Source organism: Hydra vulgaris, chromosome 15, assembly GCF_038396675.1.
Source record: "Hydra vulgaris chromosome 15, alternate assembly HydraT2T_AEP".
NCBI classification, from domain to species: Eukaryota; Metazoa; Cnidaria; class Hydrozoa; order Anthoathecata; family Hydridae; genus Hydra; species Hydra vulgaris.
Genome location: NC_088934.1, coordinates 3,112,276 through 3,134,752, shown reverse-complemented (window position 1 = coordinate 3,134,752; position 22,477 = coordinate 3,112,276). Strand labels below are relative to the sequence as shown.

The window sequence follows — 22,477 nt, the reverse complement described above, 5'->3', positions numbered from 1 at the left end:
TAATATCTATTTAAATTTTAAACCTGTTAATAAATGTTTACTCCTAGAAATGGACAAAAATTTTATTTTTTTCTTTTGATGCGCAACTAAGGTAGTTTAGTTTTTCGTTGTTTTCTCAAAATCAGTTTATTCGGACTTGGCGCGTCTTACAAACGGGCTCCTCAAATATGACTTATGATAAATTTGTGGTATGAATGATACCTACTAACTGTTTTATAAAACGAATAAATACACACACGAACGGTATTAACTACATTCATAAGCGTTAATAACTACATACATAAAGTTTCTTTGTAATTTCTTTTTTTTTCTTTTTCTTTTTTTTAAATTTTTTACCAACACAAAAATAAAAAGTTAAAGTCGGACTTTAGGACCGATGATTTTTATTTTATAAACGTTTTTTATTATATATTGTTACGTTTTTAATTTTTCTTGTTTTATATTTAAAGTATAGGCTAAGGGGCTTGGTGATAGGACCAATTATGTCTTCTTCTTGCCCCTGCTATTTGTATTTATATTATGGTTTCCGACACGAATAAATTTATATGGCAAAAAAAAAAACAAAAAAACAATAAACGTTAGCAAATTGCATCTTCACACTTTAATCAAAGTTTTCTATTAAGACATAAGAAAAATTTAAATACTATTTTGTAGGCGGAATTTATTCTAGCCAATTAAAGAAAATTTTGAAGAAATATTTTATTCGAACATGCTAACGTATAAACAGGGCAACTGCTTGTGTTTTGGGCTAAGAGCATTGAGAGATGGTTGTAACAACAACTGCCTCCTGGACTGTGGTAGCTCTCCTGTCACAGACCTCCTGAACTATGGTAGCTCCCTAAAAATGATTATTTCAAAAGACTTTGTTGTTGCCTTTTGTTACTATTTAAAAAAATAAAATTTCAAGGATAAAACTTTCCTCCACAATAAAATTGAATCTCATATTTATGAAACTTAGCTGCATATTTATGACAAAGTTTAAGAATAAACAATTTTTAGTTTATCATTTTGACATTTTAAAAACCAGACACTAAAACTTTTTAGTCCGAAAAGATGAGAAATTATAGTTTTTATGTTTTATAAATGACCTATGTGCCTATTTTTCTATCTGTTATCATTTTAACTCAATCGTTTCAGGCTCTTACTTTATTTTATTTCTGTTCTTCTAAAAACTCACTTACTCCTGTTCCGGAAAGGTGGGTTACGATGCTTTCTAGTAGGCTTAAGTCTTCTTCGGATCTTTGTATGTGGCCTCTATATTAAAATTAGCTGGAGAACGATAAACCACAATATCAATTGAAGGTTTAAGAGAATGAAGGTGTTATGTCGCGAAAATACAAGCATCCTCATTGCAGATAACAGTTTTAAGTAACGCTCATTCACACGAACTTAATAAGATTGCATAAAAATATACTAAAATAAAATTTTCACTGTGGATGTGGAAGAGTTATGTTGCTCATCAACTCACTCTCAACAATATATAACGGGGATGTATGTTCATTAACTTACCCTCAACAATATATAACGCGGATGTATGTTTATTAACTTACCTTTAACAATATATAACGTGGTCGTATGTTCATTACCTTACCCTCAACAATATATAACGAGGATGTTGGTTCATTAATAATGCTATTTTGATTGCAACATCGTTACAAATATCTTTGCTATAGAAAAATATCTAGAACAAAATATGTTTAAAACTTTCAGTTTAATTCACAACAAACCCCTTTATTGGGGTGACATACCACCTTTATCCAATTATTGATAAAGTAATATAATTTATTAAATTATCACATTTCTGCAAAATTATAAAGAAAACGAAATATCAAAAATTAAAAGTTAAAAAGTGATAATTTTAAATCCAGATAATTTTAAGTTTATAAAATGAACCGAGTGAGCATTGGACTTCCTTTTAACGTCTTACTTAAGGTATTACGGCGTCAGTGCCCACTGTAAAGGCACCTTCAAAACATTAATCAAGTTAGAAAATAAATAAATTGAATTATAAATCAATAAGGTTACGCTTTAATCAGGGGGGATCTATGTGTTTTTACATGCAGTTTTTAAGTAATTTTTTAATTTTCTTTAAAAATAATTACAAACATTAAATAAAGTTTTACAATTTTTTTAAACGTTTCTTGTTGTCTTAACGACAGTTTTAGTTGTTGTAACTGTCCGACTATTCGAAGTTGTTCCTGTAATTGTATTCATGCTTTTCCAAATTAAAATAGCGTCCATCAAAAATAAAAATGATGCAACTATTCCTAGACCCTAAAAAAGCAAAACATGGACATAAATAATGATTTTATATAACTTCGCAGTTTATAAATAGCTACAATATACGTTATATATATATATATATATATATATATATATATATATATATATATATATATATATATATATATATATATATATATATATATATATATATATATATATATATATATATATATATATATATATATATATATATATATATATCTATTTTGTAATTATTTATTTTGCCGTTTAAAAATGTTTACATTGCAAATACATTCATATAAACTATTGGCTGGAGCAAGAAGAAGGCGTATTCAGCCTTATCGTCGAGCCCCATTAAAAAAAAAATAATAGCAATAAATTCTACATTACCGTAACGTAAAAATATATATAAAATAACAAATAGAAATAAAAACCAAAATAACTAATATAATTAGAAATAAAAAAAAATTTTTTTTTTTTTTTTTTAGAAGTGTTTAAAACAATTGTTAAAATGTTTTACAAATATATTAATAAAAAATAAAAAAGTCAAAAAAATAAAATTTCTTGAGGATGAAAGACAACAGGAAATGAAATTTCATAATTAATATAATCACTATATAAATTATTAACATCATCAGTGATATTTTTTATATATATTTTTTTATTTTAAATATTTTGTATTAATTCAAATTAATCACTGATACAATTAAATCTATTTTTTATATGTTTGTTTTTAGTTTAAAATAAACATTTAAAGTTGGAAATATCCATGAATAATAATAATCGTTTTGATTCGTCCTTAAATTGCTCTAATGTAGTCTGTTTATTGTTAACAATATCTGGAAACTTTTTCCACAGATTAGGTCCGCGGTATTTAATTGAATAAGAAGTTAATTTTAATTTATATTTTGGAACAATAAAATTGTTATCTGAGTATTTATGGTTAATTTTATTAAAATAAGATTGAAATATTTTTGGAGATAATCCATTTTTTGTTTTAAACATAAATAATAATTTCAAAATAGCAACGTCAGAACTTCAAGAAGATGAAGAGGGTTTTATTATGAAAATCTTTTTGATTATATGGTTAGCTTTAACAAGTTGCTATGTTTGTAGTGAAATAAAAATTTATGTGTAAAGTCTCAAAAAATAATAAAAATAGAGTGTTAAACAAAAAAATAGACAAAATTATTATAAAAATTGTATTTTTATAATAATTTTGACAAATTACAACAAAAAGAAAAAAAACAAAAAAACAAACTCTAATCTTTAAAACGTTTAAAAGTATAGACCAGGGCCGACGACACGGGTTTCGAAGTGGGGACAGAATCATCAATTTGTGAAAAAAGTCCTCCATATCTAGATTTTCCTTTAAAAAAAAAGAAAAAAAAGAGGTCCTTTAAAAAAAAAGTGCCCCCCCCCCGTGTCGTCGGCCCTGTAGACTTTTAACCCTATTCACCCCGCGTTCAGAAATGATTCTCAATACCGTGTTGCGCAAAATAACGCGAAAGCTTTTAAATCTGATTTTGTTGACTAATTTAGATAAAAATTAGACTTAAGGTGAACTAGAGATTATTATTAAGTTACATTTTTGAAAGGAAATAAGTTTATCCCGGAATATTTACTTCAAGTATATCTTTGAAGATTTTCCTTTGGTCCAAAGAGTCCCAGAACTCAACTGCATAGTTTAACCTTTAAAAATCTTTTTTAAGAATTATGTTTTTTAATACAATAGTTTTAACTTGTTTTGTTGCTTTGTATTAAGTTCTTTAGATTTAGTTCATTTCCATTAGAAAAACATTTGACATCATTTAAAAAGGGTGCCAAGCAGTTTGGTTTTTGAACTGCGAATTTAAAATATCCAAGGTTGTTTTATTTGTCAATATGCGATTAAATAAGTTTAGCTTTTGTTGCTTTACGATTGTTGATACGTCTTAAATGTAAAACAAAGAATGAATATAATTTTTGTTGTGTTTGGAAACATTGAAGAGTGACTTAAGTGCATTTCTTACTATTACATTAAGCTTTCTCATTAATATGTCTTTATAATTGCAAAGTTCAAAACCATACACAAGTATGAACCGTCAGTATTTTATATAGCTGGACAATAGAGCTTAGATGAGCAAAGAGGTTTCCAGACTGAATAAGAGTCTGGATTATTGCCCTGAACTTTGATATTCTATAATAACTATTTGAACAAATAGGTGAAGCATATGAAAAACTTGTAGTACACCATAAAAAACCTAGATGACTAAATTTATCATCCAGTTTTATTTGTTGCTGGTCGACTGTTATTGTGCAGATTGCAATTTTTTCCCCAATGAACAAGAACTCAGTCTTGTTAGCATTCAACTTTATACAGTTTGCGTTAGTGTATATGTAACAAGCTGCTATAAGCTTTTCAATTCCAGACAGGGTAGAACTAAGAAATATGATGTCATCAGTGTATGCTACAACACCTGAGTAGTTTCCATATATTGATGTCCCTACGATGCTTTCATTTTGTATGGTTTCAAGTAGGTTTTGAGTATATATATTATACAAGTGAGGAGACAGAATCAATCTATGTCGCACTCCTTGTGTTAGATAAAGTGGATATGATTTGCATCTTAGATAAGCGACAGAAAAACTGCTTTCAATACACAATGACGATATAGTATTAATAATATCAAGATAATTTTTTATTATAGTATAGCTTCTCAAATAGAATGTCCCAGCTGCAGCTGTCAAAAGCTTTTATACATTATATATATATATATATATATATATATATATTTTTTTTTTGAACGCTACGATGTTTATTAAGCATATTTTTTAACGAAAAAAACAATGTATTTTTTACCTGATGATTGCTAAACACATGAAACTTTTAGTAGTAAAAATCATGTATTTATTTTTATTTAATCTCGTCAAAAAATCAATTTTATATATATATATATATATATATATATATATATATATATATATATATATATATATATATGTATAAATTGAGTATTTAAACGTTTTAATTGTTACAGTGACGTTTCTTTTATGTACATCTCCGACATATAAAATGCCTACAGGCATTATTTGTTTATATACCCTCAGTCGATATATGCTTACTTCACTGCGCCTATCACTATTTATGCCATTAAAGCCCCATATCTTATACCGAGTTCCTGATTAAAATACTGCGGATAGTTTTATTTTTGAAATGTTTAATATTCTGACTCTTCCTCTAATTAGAATTTCCCTGTTTATTACATTTTATAACTATGTTTCAGACCCTCCTGTTTATTAAGTTTTATTTGGCAGGTGAAAGTATAAATTAGTTCAATATATTTAGTATTAAAAAGCTTAGATTTTCATCAGAACTAAAAGAATGCGGATAACAAGCCGTTTTAACGTAAAGTTTATACAACTCTTCCATTTAACATCTTTACGTCGATAGCGGACGCCATTTGTGGTCGTCTCCAGAAAAAAGTTTGGAAGCAAAATTATTTGAAGACCGCCTCAAGTGGCTTCTGCCTTCCAGCTAATATATTATCATACTAAGCAGTTGATATATATGCATATGATTACAATAATAGCATTACCATTATACTATAAATTATTAAGATTAAAGTCTCACGCACTTACGTGTAGTTAAGTATGTAGTTGTAAATATGACGCGGTTTGTAAACTGTATATAAAATATTTAAAGTATATCAGTTATTTAATTTTTTTAAAAAAGAAAATATTTAGTCACCACTTTAAAGCATTTAAAAATTTTTTTAACGTAATCACAAAAACCTTTTTGTGATTGATCACGTTGTGTTTTGTGATCACGTTGTATTTTGTGATCACGTTGTATTTTGTGATCACGTTGTATTTTGTGATCACGTTGTATTTTGATTTGAGGGGAGGGGGGGGAGGGAGTAAAAATCTCATGATACTAGATATTTAATACAATATTTTAACTGGTAAATAAAAATTTAATATAAAATTTTTTACTCGGGAGTTATTATTTAAGATTTAAAGATTTATTATTATAAAAACATAGTATTAAAAATCTCATACAACATTAGAAGTAAAACAATACCCATAGTTTATCATTTGGGTTGACGCCAAATCGCGTTTTTCATTTACAATTTTGTTGCAAAAAATGTTTTTTTTTTTAAAAAAAAACGTTTAGTTTTTGTAAAAACTTTTATTCTTGAAAAAATTCGATTCAATTCGAATTTGTGATCAGGTTGTGTTCTGTCATTAGTAGGGGAAGATCGTTTTCCCTGGGCCTCCTTGTACCTGCGACCACTCCACTATTATTTAAAAACTGTAACGTTCTAAGTTGTGCTTCTCAGTCATGTGATTAGTTACAAAACTTTTTATTTTTAATCCTATCTAGATTCTCAGAAAGCGTTGCAACGGCAAGTAATAATTGGAAAACACTTTTTGATGGTCTTAAGTAAATTTTTGCCGCTGGTATCTTAGATTGTTTTACAATCCTAGAGTAAATGCTTTTCTATAAGTTCTTGTATATTATATCGTTTGTTACTTGGATAACCATTTTACGCATAGACTTAATTTTCAATTTTGCTCAAGAACTATTAATAAATGTTGTTATTTATTCGAGTGTTGTAAACAAGTAACACTAGATAAAGTTGTTGAATACAATCTATGGTTAAATATATTTTTAATCAAATCTATGCATCTATATTTGTTGACAAAATATTATGGAGTTAAACATAATTTTCAGAGAGCTGATACCATTATGGCCCTAGATACCATTAAAAAAAGTTTTTTGTACGTAGGACCAACAAGTAGTTAGTATAGAGATGTGATCAGTTGCAAAATACAATTTTACGGGGTAGTAAAAACCTAAATAAATTAATTTAATAAATCTCAATCAATATTAAAAGATGTTGTACTTTTCAATTATTTTTACAATAAATAATGATTAATTTTAAAAATTTAATTTCATGGTCGTATAATGAAAGTTTTAGCATGATGATTGGGCGACAAAATGTCAAAAAAATTTTGATCTATAAATTAATAAATTTTTGAATGATAAACTGACAGTTTGATTTTTTATTATAAACTTTAGTGGTCGTTTTTTAGTGGTCGTTTCGCCTAAGACATGGAAATGAAAGTTTTAATTTATAACATTCGTGTTGAATATGAAACTATTAATTTATTCAGTAATATTTTTTTTAATTTTGTTTGATAAACAACCACTCTGACAAAATTATAATTTTAATAAAATAGTCAAGTTTGGCAATAAATCACATAAAAGGTAACTTTGATGTCAAATTTTTAATATATATATTTAATAATCCCAACTAATATTTAAATTGCTTGTTAATTTAAAAACAAATGTGAAAAAGTTTTTTATTAAATCCGCAGGCAAAAAATGGGCCACATAAAATGTTTTAAAAAGTATGAAACATATTTTTTTTAGTGATTGATTTGTGCCCCTGCGCATGGCCTGTTGACTCTAGATTTTATATAACCACCAGCGTTGCATTTTTTAAATGCAATAAATGAAGTTTTTCTTATGCATCAAAAAAATGTTAAAATCATTAATAAACTTAAACTTACCCCTGCAGCATCGTAAATTGAACAACTTTTATTATACTTGCATTGCCAAGATGTAAATCGAGCTGCTTGTGCAGCGACTAGAGCTCCAGATATTAATAACAATACAAACCAAAGCAAATGAACAATTACAAACTTGAAATTATAAAAAAAATTATTTAAATTTTTGTTTTAGATAAAACTTGCTAAAAATTATCTTTCTAAAAAGTTTTACGAAAAACACAAGAAAAACTTACAATAACCACTTTGTTAGCAAAGTTAAAACGATGACACAGCATAAAAAGGTAGCAAAAAAACCAGACCAAAACAAAAATAAACGAGGCAATGTTTACTCCCAAAAAAAAATCTTCTCTGATTCCTCGATAAAAAGTTGCATCTATCATACACACAAATGCTGCCAAAGTGCATATCTAAAATTGATTTTAAATTGATCTTAAGACTCTAAGTATAATAACAACAGCAAAATAACTATTTTGCAAATAAATTCCACGACACTGAATACAAAACTTAAAAACGTTTAATAGTAAACATCTATATAGAAAACATATAGCGTTAGTACTTAATCAAAAACAAAATAACATTTAGTTACCAGGAAAAAAAAGCACCGATAAAAAAGAGAAACATTGTTTGAAAATAGGACTTAGCAAAAAATAGAAAAACTTCAAAAAACCAGTTTTTTTTTCAAATTGTAAAACCAGGTAACCGGTTTAAAACCGTTATTTTAAAAACGGTGTAAAAAAAAATAACTGTAATTAGTAATTGAAGTAAAAAAAAAAATTATTTTATTTGATTGCTAATTTTTTGGAGGACAGTGTATATATTTACGATATTTGAACTTTCCACGTTACTTTTTACCCTCTCAACAAACAAATTTCGAACTATAAATGTAGTGATGTATAATTTTTCTTTTATCTTTTTTTTTTTTGTGGTTATTAAGGTGCTCCTAGAATTCCTTAACTTGGAAGTTTATGCCTCCTTACCAATGTTGTATATTGGGCTAGAGCCAAACGTCAAACCTCTTCGTTCTGAGTAAATAAATTAAATAAATTATTGACCGGTTTGTGTTTTTTTCAGCTGAACAAAAAACTAGTTAACCGGTTGCTAAGCCCTAGTTAACATCTATTTCAATATTTTGGAATCTTTTATAAAAGAAAGAGCATGCCTACATTTAGTTTAAAACAATCTTTTAAACGAAAGTCAAAATGACTTGATGTCATGTTCACTTTATGTCATGTAAACTTTATGTTGTTGATATTAAGACACATGTTAATATTTTTTGGGCGTTTGTGATTAGTGGTTTGTGATTAGTGGTTTATGATTAGTGGTTTGTGATTCGTGCTTTGTGATTAGTGCTTTGTGATTAGTAGTTTGTGATTAGTAGTTTGTGATTAGTGGTTTGTGATTAGATCAAGGCAGTGTCTTAGGACCATAATCATTTATAATTTTTTTTTAATGTTTTATCCAAAACAATGCAAAACCAAAGTATGCTGATGATACCATAACTATTGCTGAAATAAACATTTTTCAAAATATTGTTAATCTGGTAGTTTAGAAGTGCAATGATTGGTTGATACAGTTAAAATGATTGGTTGATATAATTAAATTAGACAAAATGTAAAGTGATGCATATTGGCAAAAATAATTATAACTTCAACTACATAATAACAACGAAAAATGGTTATATTCTCCTTTAGCCGTATTCTCATCTCTCCGTTAAGCTTAACGGAGCGTTATTCAAAAATTTCTTTTAAATTACATTAATAACTAATTTATTTAAAATTATAATTTTTTAAACATAAATGTTTTATTTTGGTAAAAGTTTTATTTTAACGAATTTATATAAATTTTCGTCATTTCTTTACTTAGAAATATTGTAATGAAATTTCAGACAAAAGCTCCGTTAAGCTTAACGGAGAGATGAGAATACAGCCCCTTATTGCATCGAGTTACTGTGAGAAAGACTTGGGTATTATGTTGTCTAATGATTTGAAATAGAAGGAACAAGTTAACTAGGCATGTAATAAAGCAAATAGAACTACTGATATTATACGTCGTACCTTTACATTCTTAAATACAATAGGTCTCCATACCATGTTGGTAACATTAAAAAGTCAAAGAAAATGTGCAAAGACGAGTAAAAAGGTTGTCACCATAGTTACAGCACAAAATAAGACTTGAGATACTTGGAATTAAACAAGAAAATATTTTTAATTGAAACCTATAAAATTGGTAATAATCTAAATATGTTGAGACGTGGCATAACTTCGACCAGCAATTACCAATAATTAATAGAACAACATTAGCAACACGTAATAATCAAAATTATAAACTGATATCGGAACACGAATTAGAATGCCACCAAGATACAATTTTTTTATAAATCGCATGGCCACAATTTGAAACTCTGTTACAATCTTCAAATGTGAAGATTGTAACAGAGTTCAATCTTCACATTTGAAGATTGAACTCTTTGAAGAATTAAACTTCAAAGGACTTCAAAAGTGCTATTAAGTCTAATAGTCCAACGGCTATTTAGAATCTTCAGTAAATCAACTAACTTATAATGTAAAAATAATATTTTTATCCGGAAATGCTACATACCTTGAAACTAAAAAATTTGAAATTTCTAACTTCAAATAATTTTGATATAAAAGTTCTATTCAATGTCCGTGTATACCACCATTCCAAGACAATATGCTGAACACCAGGACCTGTTAAATTAGACAATCCAAAAAGGAGAACGGAAAAAAAGAGCAATTCTACGCTTCAAATGTTGTTTCTGTTGTAGTATGTATGACAAGTAGCTCTCTTGCGTTCTTTATCTTATTTATTCTTTATCTTGAAAAAATGATATGAATTAAAGAGGGTTCCATCAATACTATTGTCATTCGGTTCCATCAATACTATTGTCATTTGATCAGTGTGTGGTGTTGAATTCAATAGAGCAGAATTTTTAGAAGTTAGTCAAGTTTGTGTATCAAGATCACTTTTATATATTTTTTGGTAACTGTGATAATCAACTTCATAATTCAACAGATTTTTCTGGTAGTCTTCATTTTCTCCAACAAGAAAAATATCTTACGACTCGGTAGAGTAATTGATATTGATTTCTATATCAATGATTATAAATAAATACTGAATTATTTTAATTATGGAAGTCACAAAATCTAAAAATGATTTAAAGACATGTTCTCTTTAATCTTTATTTTTAGTCTAACAAACCCAATCTCAAAGTTTTGTTCTCATTTTCTTTTCGAATCTTTTAATTTTTTGGATTTTTTGCAGGTGCAAGAAAAAATATCTGGAAAGCTAGGAGAAGATTTGGAGTCAATGTGGAAATATTTTTTAAAACCTTTTTGATATAAAAAGTAAATTAAGCAAGTTCTGTATATTCAAGAATTTATAGATTTTACAAAAATTCAAAGAAGAGTGCCAAATAGCTTCTCCTATCATGTGATTTTAGTCAAAGTGTAGAGACATATTGCAAATTATTTTTTTCTGTCCTGTGAATTAGGGAAAAACGATTACTGAGAATAAGGAACCTTAAGGAAATTGAAAATTCCCTAAAGATAAAAGAGGAAAAGGTATTACTGATTGTCTTTAACAGAATGCTTATGAAATTGTAAGAAACCACATGCAGTCTTTCCCACTCAAAAAATCGCGTTACTCAGGGACAATAATCTATTATCTCACTGTCAATTTAAATATAAAAATAATGAGGCAAATTTTCTGTAAAAAACATCATGATTTTAAAGCAAACTTTAATTTTTGTTTTAGCCGTCTGCATGTAGACACATGCAGCAAGTGCGAAGTATTAAATCTCAAACTGAAATCCCATCTCTAATTGATGTAGCCAAAATGGCAGCACAGGCTGCCATTTGAGCAACATCACTTAGTGTTGAATGTTCATAAACAGATAAGTAAAAAACTTTACAACGCTATAAAATATGAATTGTCAGAAGATGGTTTAAATGAGAAGCACGTTCTTTAATTGGACTTTTTCTTAACATGTCACAATATGACTTTATGAAGCTTACCAAAAATACCTATCAAACAATTTTATTACATTAAACAGCTGTCAGTCAATAACTTTTATTATTTTGTCTAATGATTTGAAATAGAAGAATTGAACAGCTGTTTATTTTAATTTATTATTTTGCCGAACAATTCAAACATCGAAACTGATGCTTCTAAGCCTCTTAATACGTCGTCACGGCTGTTAAGATGACATTTTTTGATATTGGTTCAAAAAAGTATCAAAATTTGCTGCGTTGCGTTGCTTAGGCATATAATTGGTCGCATATTGGTTGCATATTGGTTGCATATTGGGTCAATTTTTTGTAGTTATTTTTCTTCTTTTATACCTCTATCAAACAAAAAGTTCTCTTTAGTCAATGGATCAAAATAGAGTTTAGTAATAACTAATTACTAGTGTTGTTATTCTATATGCTTAATGTAATTTATTAGCACATTTGTGTTTTCAATTTGACTTACTAAACAATGCTTGCATTAAAACATTTTTTTACAAGAAATGCGTTTTTTATTCATATGCCGAGGCATAACCAACCGTATTTCTTCTTAAACCAATCAACACAGTTGATACCAGCTGCTTGGGTAAATGCTGGTATTCTTCCATTTACGTAATAAAATGTCATTTGTTAAATTAAAAACGAAAATTAAATACTTTTCCTCTAAAAATGATCAGTAGTAAATAGTGAAAGCAACTCTTTGATCAAAACATAATAACAAACATACTTTCACCCTCAAATTAAAAGTGTTAGTATTTTAAAAATATATAAAAGCAACTCTTTCTTTTATCAAAACACGCATAAATATTTTAAGAACAAATAAAGTTTTGATATCAATTCAGTAATAAAAGTCTTTCCATGATCAAAACATACTTACACACTCAAGAATTTTTATTATTCCTAAACATGATGTTAAGTAGCTACAATCCAATTGTACTGCCATAGATACTTTTTTTAAATCAAAAAAAAATTAGAAGCAAATACAAACTGCAATCATAAGTTCATGTTCAAATTAATGCAATAATGTTTATTTGATCATAACTTTGTAACTACGCTTATAATAAATTGCTATGTTCATAAGATAGCGCACATGTTCGTAAGCCAAAGAAGTTGATAAGTTTGTAAAAACCGTTGCTATGTTCATAAGATAACAGTTTTATTGAATACAAGATAAATTATCAATCAAATGTTAGTAAACATGGCTTCTCCAAACTTCTTTATTCTATATAAAACTTACTTTAGGTAAATAACAATGTGTTGTGTATATAAAATAAAGTTTTTATTTGTTAAATTTTTTTCTTTTATTATCTAAGTTATTTTTACACTTACAATTGGTACCTTTAAATAATTATTTATTAAAAAATGTAGTATTATGTTTTGCCGATATATTTGCCAATTTTTTTGTTGACGTTACTTTTCTTCTTTTTTTATTAAGCATGAAATAGAAATCGTTGAAAAAGAATTAAAAACCGTACTTTTTTTTTTTTTTTTACCTTTTTTAGAAAATTTTAGACGTTTAAAAGTTAGGGGTAGGGAGAGAGGGGAGGGGGATTTTATCTACAAATGTATCATTTAAACGTCGAAACATATATTGATAAAACTTGATACCGAATTAAAAATTACGATTGCATTTAAGAATATTTTTTCCCCTTAAACTAACTTCTTCAATCTATGGAGATACTGGGGGTGTTTCCTGAAGGTATTTTAGTTCAAATTTTTAAATCGCGTGGTGTCTGCCACAAATAAAAGATTTTTTTTATTTAGAGGCTAAATGCAAAAGGTTGGCACAAAATATGTCAAAAAACCAATCTCAATTCAGTTGTTAAACTTAGCTTAACTCAATAAAATTAATTTCGATTGCCTGATAATTTGTTTAAATTAGGCAATTAGTTAGAATATTTATAAAACTTATAAAACAAAAATAATCTAACATAAAAAATTCCAAAACAAAATGTTTTGTTTCAAAGTGAGCCTGCCAGACTTCATTTAGAAAATAGGAGATGGCCTTGTTTCTGTTGCGTCAACAAAAAAAATGTCTACCTTTAGAAAAAAATGGTTCATTCATTCAACTGATCAAAAACTTTATTGACTTTCAACTGGAATTAGTGGAAGCTGCAAGACAAACTAGAATTAGTGGAAGCTGCAAGACAAACCTATTTTTTAAACAGAAAGGTAAGGCTATCAGAATGGCTGCAGAGACTTCCAGGTTAAATTGAAATTATTTACATTATACATTAATTTAAAATTCATCAAAAGTTGAGTAAAAAGAAAAAAGAAGATAGAAAACTGCTATTGTACTATTTGTGAAGAGCAATGTACTAAAAAGTAATCGCATACTTAATCTTGCTGAATTCACCTACGAAGAAACTGATAAAAATTCCACTTGAACAAAAATCACTTTCTGAAAAAATTTGTCACTTTTGTAACAACAAAAATAACTGTTCAAAATCTCTGTGCCTAAATTATTCCAAAAAATCTAAATTGCTGTCAGAATTGTTTCTCGTACGCTAAAGGAGAAATTTGTTATCTGTGACAGTACATATATAAAAATTGAAACATAACGCGACATTAGAATTATCTTGTTCTACCTCCTTATTTTTGAGTTTAGAGATAAAAAGATTTGAAAAAAAAATATTTTAGGAGACGGTATATAAAATTTATTTTATAACTTATGATTTCTCCGCAACTTTTTACTTATAACTTAGGTTTTAATACAATAGAAAAACATTCTTCTTAACCCTAACCCTAACCCTGAGGTACATAACACTATCAATAACTCAAATTTTTCAAAAAGTGGAGGTAGAACAAGATAACTCTAACATCGCAATAAAAAAACGCTCTTCCTGTTAAAGTGTACGCTCTTTCTGCTAAAATATGAAACGATTACCAGTAAGGTGTATAAGAAATATTATTGGTATAATAAAAAAGAGAAGAAAAGTTGTTAAAGGATCCAGAATACAAGAGAGCGCCTATGCTGATGTTAAGAAAAAGTCAAATTACCTTGATAAGTTTTAGAATGTCAAAAAATGTTTTTAAAACATTTATAAAAAATATATTGTTTATTGTAATGACATATCTATGCCAGAAAATAAAGTGTGATCCGTCAGGTTATTGAAACTTTGAATTCTACATATTGGTGTTGATGGAGGAGAGAGATCTCAAAATATTGTCATGAACGTGATTGATCCATCAGCATCCCAATCTCAACCAAAGAAAAAGAGTTACACCGAGTTCAGCAAAGCGATCTTTCTAGGCACATTTTCGGAAAATACTTCTCTAATTGCTTCAACTCAATCGATTGAAATTTACTTATTTAATTCTCTCTGCCCTCAAACGCATCAATATTGTTCTTGCATTATCTGTAAGTACCTTATTTAGTTCTCTTGAATTAGGGTGCAATGTAAGTTTTAAATACCAATACCTAAAAGTTTTTTTTTATATAGAGTAGACCATACAACTACATTTGCTTTTCTGTTTTCTGTTCAATATGTTTATCAGTTTAGCAATAATTTTGCTTTGTGGATCTAAAATCAAACTTATTGCGTTTTGAAGTTCTTTTCGCTGTTCTTTTTAGAGTTTTTTTGCAACATGTGATGCTGTTTCTATTAAATCATCTTCATCAAGTGAAGATGAGGAAGCATCATTATTTTTATAAACGTACATATTTATAAACATTTTTGGATGTATTTGTTCCATAATCTAAAAGCAAATGAAATCTCTGCATTTTTTGAGGAGTTTTCAAGTGATCGTTAGAACCTGGTATATTTCCACTCTGTTGATAAGCTATCAGAGTCATTAAAACTGGATCTCTTTTCTCATCCATCCTTTTATTGATAGCATTTATCATTTTTTTTTAGCTATATCAATTTGCAATGGTTGCAATTTTTTAAACAAATGTTGACTCCTCCATCAGTTATAAGATAGGCATTAGTATTTTATTCTACTGGTGCGAGAACTTCAAAAAGGTTTTTTGCTGCGCTAAAATATCAATTTCTAAAATGGAATCAATTTTCAATTCAATAAATACAATCGGATATAATTAAAAATCGTCAAATCATTACACTTAAAGAATTCCATTGAGTTTTTGTCTTATTTTTTTTATCTATTATATTTTACGTTATTTTAGTCATATTTCGTTGCAAAACAGAATATTTATATATTTAAGCAGAATGCTTTGCATACAGTTTTTCAAAAATTCTTGTAGCACCTCTTAAATTGATAATAATTTGATCAAAGTAATTATTTAAATGTAATAAAATATTCATTTTCTTCACCAAAATCTAAACGGAATGAGAGTACTAATTTCATGTGAAATCTTCTTCTATTTCTTCTTCCATAGTATCATCAATCAAATTTTCGATACCATAAAAGTTAGACAACATCGAAAATTTGTTTGATAATGATATGGAAGAAAAAACAACAAAAAAAAAAACCATACAAAATTGTATTTTTGTTTCTCCACATCGAGACTGTCCAAAAATGTTTCGAATTTTTTTATTTGTAGTTTCGTTTTGAATATTTCAAAAAGCATTATTTGAATATCAAATAGTGTAGGATGGAGTAATGTTGGCCTATGAGCAAACTTAAAAACGTTAATTATGGTATAATCAACGTTTATAAGTTTTACAGAAGTAAGGATTTAGGTAGAAGCTATTTTCTGTATGTTAAAGATGGTTAAAACAGCTCTCTAAATTTTAATTATCAGTTTACTAGGCAAATTCTTATGTATATTTTTTATTCAAAATGGCGCATATATTTAAACAGAGTTTTTATTTTTATTCGGAAACCATAAACTTTGAAAAAAGGTATTAAAAATGGGCTCCAACACATAGAAAATGTCTCATCTGGCAGAAAAATTACCAGATAATTAGGTTCAATTAGTTTTAAGACAAATGCATAGTTTTTTTTGGAAATATACAACATTGTTGGATGGGGTGTTGTGGGTCTATATATTATGCCATTATTTAATGCTTATTAACAATAAATACCTTTAAAATAAAACTTATTATAAATTAGCAGTCTTAAAAGCATTGCATATTGAATTTTTATTATTTTTTATTTTTTTTTATTTTACGTTTTGTTTACATTTGATGTAATATATATAAATTAAATATTTTTCAAATACAAACAAGGCTTCTAAAAGAAGATCACAATGATCTTATTGTCAGAAGTCTTTTACAAAAGAGAGTACGTAAAATATTATAAAAACGCCTTTTTACAATAAGAATACGTAAAAAAAATAACATAAAAACAATTAATCATATTTAGGTAAATGAAAATAAACTGTAAACAAGTATAAAACAAACTTGAACATACATGACAATAAAAATTATTTTTTATCACAAGATAAAAAATAATTTTTATTGTCATGTATGATAGGTTAGGGGTTATAATAATAAACAGGCAAAATAATTTAGGCAAATAATTTTGTTCCAGAGACGAGCTGCACGATAAGTGATGCAAAATTGATTGAATTTTGTTCGACAGAATGAGATTAATATGAGGGATAATAATTAAATAATTATTATCCCTCATATTAAACTTGCTTAATTGTTTCAAAATAAAAAAGTCTTTAAAAATTAAAGGAGATAAATCATACTTCAACATATAAACAAAAGATAAAGTTTTATATACGTTTATTAATATATATTGGGGATTTTCATTTGATTAAAAAATATTGAGGAACGTGTTTTATTATTATAAAACATTTCGTTATTATATAAACATGTCGTTTTTGTAGGATGATGAATCTTCAAAATTTAACGTGAAAACTTTAGGGTAATTTTTAATAGAGTTTTTGGTTTAAATTCTTCCTTAAAGATAATTTCATCATGCTTTGTCTTTTTATAAGTACTTCAAGTTTCAAATTTGAATATCATATATTGAATATATGGAGAATTATAGTGTAATTTATTCTATATATTCAGAAAATTGAAAAAAAAAACTATTAAAATTGAACCACAAGAAAGCTCTAAGAGAACCACGAGAGAGCTTTACGAGAACCACTAGAGAGCTCTACGTTCTTTGAAAAACAGCTAACAGAGATAAGGTAGAGCGGGAGGAGGGGATACTTAAGAAACAAATGCTAGTTGCAGATAATCTAATCATAGTAGACACTATTTTTTATAAATTTTTATAAGTTTATATCAATTCATTGATATAAGAAAACGGAAAAACAAAAAAAAAAAAAACTAAAGTAACAAAAATTCTAGACTAGCAAATTTTTACATTTTGCAAATGGGGGGGAGGGGGGGGGCAAAATGGGACAGTGAAAAAGCAGCAGTGATTCGTTAATTGTATAGCTTTATAAGTGATAAAAAATGAAGGCATTTTATCATTTAAACTTGTTCAGACATTAAAATCTTAAAAAAGTAACATACAAATTACACGCTCGTACACCCAAACATTACAAAAAAAAAAACAAAAAAAAAAAAATAACTAAAAAAAAAAACTTTTTGTGTTTATTATAAAATACTCTCAAACAAACAAACTTAAGAAATTGTTCTAAAATTTAAGTAGGGCAAAACTAGTATATATTGTTAAATTGGTAATTACTAAATCTAAAATTAAACAAAATTATTATGGGTTACATAAATCACACAAAAAATATCCTGAAACTATTTGGTAACATTTTTGATGAGCTGACTTATTAGCAATATGGTAATGTAGGCCAAACTTAAATATGTCATATACATTAGCAGCTTTTCGAATTCTAAGTTTATTCACAGCTCTTTTCTTTATTATTGTTAGCACTAAAGCTTTTTATTTCATTTATGTGCAAATTCTTTGTGCTAAACTTGTAAATATATATAAATAAATTTTATTAAATATACCAAACAATAATTAATAGGTTTTTAATATTTGGAATAACATGCAGTTTTACGTCGTTAATGATAAAATCATCAAGAGCTTTAAAATATGTCGGTAGAACGAAGAAGAGAGTAAAACCTTGTCAACAAGCACCGTTTTTGTATGATTTACAATGACCTTTATAAAATAAAGAATTAAGCAGACAAGGGCTCAAAGAAGATGAAGGTGAGTATAAGTTATCGCAATCTTTTCATAGATCCCCTATATATACATTCAATAGAATTTAGTTATTATATTAAAACTGGGCATAAAACTGCTGCGCTGATTAATAAACCAAATAAAGATAAAAAAAACTGAAAAAATTAAAAAGCACAAATGAATTTCAAATTTTAAACAAATTCTTTTTTGATTTGAAACTTAAATGAACTTAATGACTTTGCCATACATTTAAATCCTTTTCGACAAATATTCCATATATTTGGTCATCGATATGCAATGCTATATTCAGTATATTTATTAAAGTTTTGAGGCAGTTTATATGTTTTAAGGAGAGAGATTATTGTTGAATCGATATATAAAAAATAAATGCTGATATTTATTTCAAAGTTATCCATCATTTTCATATCATTCATTACAGGTTAAGTGTGTTCACGCTTATTTTTAGAGTTAATAATTCTGCACTCATGTTTTTGCAAGCTTTAAATTTTTTTTAAGTTTTGATGCTTGCCTACTTGATGTTTAAGTTTTTGATAATTGCGTACTATATATTTGCATAACTGATGAAGCAATCAATTAATCCAAAATATATTAGTTTGAGGCTTGTTTATTGATACACGAACTCGATACATCGTACCAATTATATTGGTGATCTTAGATTGAATATATCTTAATTGAGAAAGCCAAGATAAATTCTCATCAACAAAAATTCCTAAGAATCTTATACTGGCTCGTTTTTTAATTTATTTATAATTTTAGGTAAGGTCAGGCAACTTAAAAGAAAGGTTTTCTTTTTGTGTTTTCTTATAGAATGATAGTACTTTATTTTCTCTGAGTTAAGCAAGATTTTATTTGCCCTGAACCAATTGTTTTTTTTTGTTTTTTTTAAATATTCGCTTCCAACAAGGCTGCAAGTAACCACTATTTGGAGTTGGAAGTTACTGGAAGAGAGAAGATGAAGATTGTAGAGCAAGATAACGATTTACAGACGACTTAAAAGATTGCAAATTATATGAATCAGGAAAGCAAGATGAAGGAAGCGAATTTCAAAGAACTCATATTCGAGGAAAAAAACTAGAGAAATAAGAGTTTTTGGAGCACTTAGGAACAGTTACAGTGAAAGGATAAGACTTAATTGAATGACGAGTAACAAGAAAATGAATTTTAGTAGATGGCACAAGAGACGCTAGCTCTTTAGAGCAATGGTCATTATAGTATTTGTAGAAAAGAAAAAAAGAAGCAACATTAAGACCATGTGATAATGGTTTGAGGTTGGTTGCAAGTGCAGGTCCAACTATGCTTACAATGCGTTTTTGCATTGTAAGCATAGTTGTCTTTTTGTCTAAAAGAGAAAGGGCATTATTAGAAGATTCGCCCCAGATATGGCAACAGTATTCCATACAAGGACGAATTTGAGATTTATGGAGATAGAGAATAGAATCCGAAGTAAGAAGGTGTTGAGCTTGATAAAGAGATGCAACCTTAGCAGAAGCTAATTTTGCAACAGATTTGATATATGGCTTCCAAGAAAGATTAGAAGTAAAAGTTAATCCTAGAGGATGAAGATTATATGACTCATTGAGTACATTACCGTTCATAAATATAGGAAAATCTAAATTATTGCAATAACACAATTGGCTGAAAAAAATTGAGTTTTATCTGAATTAAAGTTTACCAGCCACTGTGAACCCCATGCTGTAGCAGAAGTTAGATCCTTTTTAAAGCTCAAATGCCTCCTCCAAGCAATCAGAGAGTGTTGACTTCTTATCATGACATAAAATAAATGGTAGTGTCATCAGCGAACAATGCCACCTTAGATGTAAGAACATCTGGAAGGTTGTTAATGTAAATTAAAATGAGTATAGGGCCAAGGATTGAACCTTGAGGAACCCCTGAAGTTACAGAATAAGAGTGCTGACCATCAAGGACAACTTTTATACAACGATTGGAAAAGAAGGATTTGATAATCTTAAAGATGTTACCAGATACACCTTAAGAAGAAAGCTTATGGAGAAGACCAGCATGCCAAACTTTATCAAAAGCTTTTGAAACGTCAAGAGCAATGACCTTAACCTCTCCACCTTTATCTAATGCACGATAAAACCTATGAGTTATTACTGTTAGCAAATCAGCTGTAGAACGAAAAGATTGAAATTCATATTCATGATCAGAAAGTAAGTTATTAGATTCAAGATGAGAAATTAAGTGTTTGTTAATTAAAGATTCAAAAATCTTGCTTATGATAGGAAGAAGACTAATGGGACGGTAGTTAGACGAATCAGATCGCTCTCCAGAATTTTTGAAGATAGAGATAACAGATGCCGCTTTCCAGTAGGCTGGAAATCAAGACTCTGATAAGCAATTGTTGATTAGTTTTGAAAATATAGACAACAGCTCAGGAGAACACTTCTGAAAGACTATAAAAGGTATGTTGTCTGGGCCACAAGCTGTAGAAGAGTCTAGGCAGGAAATCGCTTTAGATACAGAAGCTGGAGTGATACGAATGTCAAACAACGGATCAACCTGTTTGTCGGCTTTACGCAACTCGCGGAATCAACTCAGTAGAAAGCAACTATTGGAATCAAGAGATAATATTGACAAAAAGTTTTTAGCAAACAGTTCAGCTTTGTCTTTAGGTGAGGTGACAAAGTCTGAACCATATAAGAGAGGTGGAACTAAAGATTAGCCCTTATTATTGATACTGTTATAGATTCTCCAGAAGTCACGAGAGCCTATTTTTTGAGATGAGATATGAGATTTTATGACCTGAAAGTAGCGGGCTTTGGCGTTAGACAAAATAATGGTTTCTGGCAGTAATAAACAGACGTCTGTTTTCTGGAGAATTGTTTTGCTGATAGATATGAAGGTAACAGTTTCGATTGACAATCACAGCAGCACAATGTGAGGAAAACCATGGTGAAGAGTGAGGCTTGACCTGGAATTGTTGAAAAGGAATAAAAGATTCCATGCCAGCTTGAATCTATAAATAATTTCTACCCAAGGGCTATCACAAAGAAAATCATGGAAAGAGACCCAGGTGAAATTTGCAAGAGATAAGACTCAACAGAAGAAAAGTTACTTTCAAGACCACGAATATTAGTGAATAATAGGTTTAAAGAACTTGGTGATGATGATAGTTTTTTGTGTTTTATGGTTTTTGGTAATTTATTTATTTAAATTTGTTAAAGAACTTGAATCAAAGCATAGATAGTACTCAGTACACTGTTTAATAGCCCAAGCAATTGCCTCATTACTATTAATAAACCCTAAGCCGTAACAAAGGGCTTCAAATGGGGCCATGAGAATGCACACCAAAAGTACAAACAGGGATACCATCCATGCGCAACATGGCACTGTTAATACTTTGATACTTTTCAGCTGTTGATGGAATCAGCCTCTCTGAGAGCTATCATAGAGTTAAGGAAACCTTACTAGCAGTCGGCCTCAGAACCATAAAACTGAGTTTTAGAGCTGTAACCTATTTAGGAAATATTATAATAAGTTGCCTAGTCATAAAAACAGAGACATATGCAAAACCCATGCATTGAGTCAAGAAGGTCCAGCATTCAACATCCTAAACTGGAAACAATGTATTAAAAATACATCTGCGCCAGCCTAAT

At 28.3% G+C, this 22,477-nt stretch overlaps 2 protein-coding genes across 2 annotated transcripts; both read right to left on the bottom strand.

The window, feature by feature from the left end:
• Nucleotides 1-2,063: 2,063 nt before the first annotated feature.
• On the bottom strand, nt 2,064-12,922 carry LOC136071996 (uncharacterized). Its single transcript, XM_065819054.1, has 4 exons — nt 12,709-12,922; nt 8,040-8,213; nt 7,807-7,938; nt 2,064-2,274 (listed from the first exon to the last, which is right to left on the bottom strand). The coding sequence occupies exons 1-4, from the start codon at nt 12,772-12,774 to the stop codon at nt 2,131-2,133; spliced, it is 516 nt and encodes a 171-aa protein (XP_065675126.1). The 5' UTR covers nt 12,775-12,922; the 3' UTR covers nt 2,064-2,130.
• Nucleotides 12,923-19,912: 6,990 nt separating this feature from the next.
• Nucleotides 19,913-20,455, bottom strand: LOC136091676 (uncharacterized). Its single transcript, XM_065819384.1, has one exon. The coding sequence runs from the start codon at nt 20,453-20,455 to the stop codon at nt 19,913-19,915; it is 543 nt and encodes a 180-aa protein (XP_065675456.1).
• Nucleotides 20,456-22,477: the final 2,022 nt, after the last annotated feature.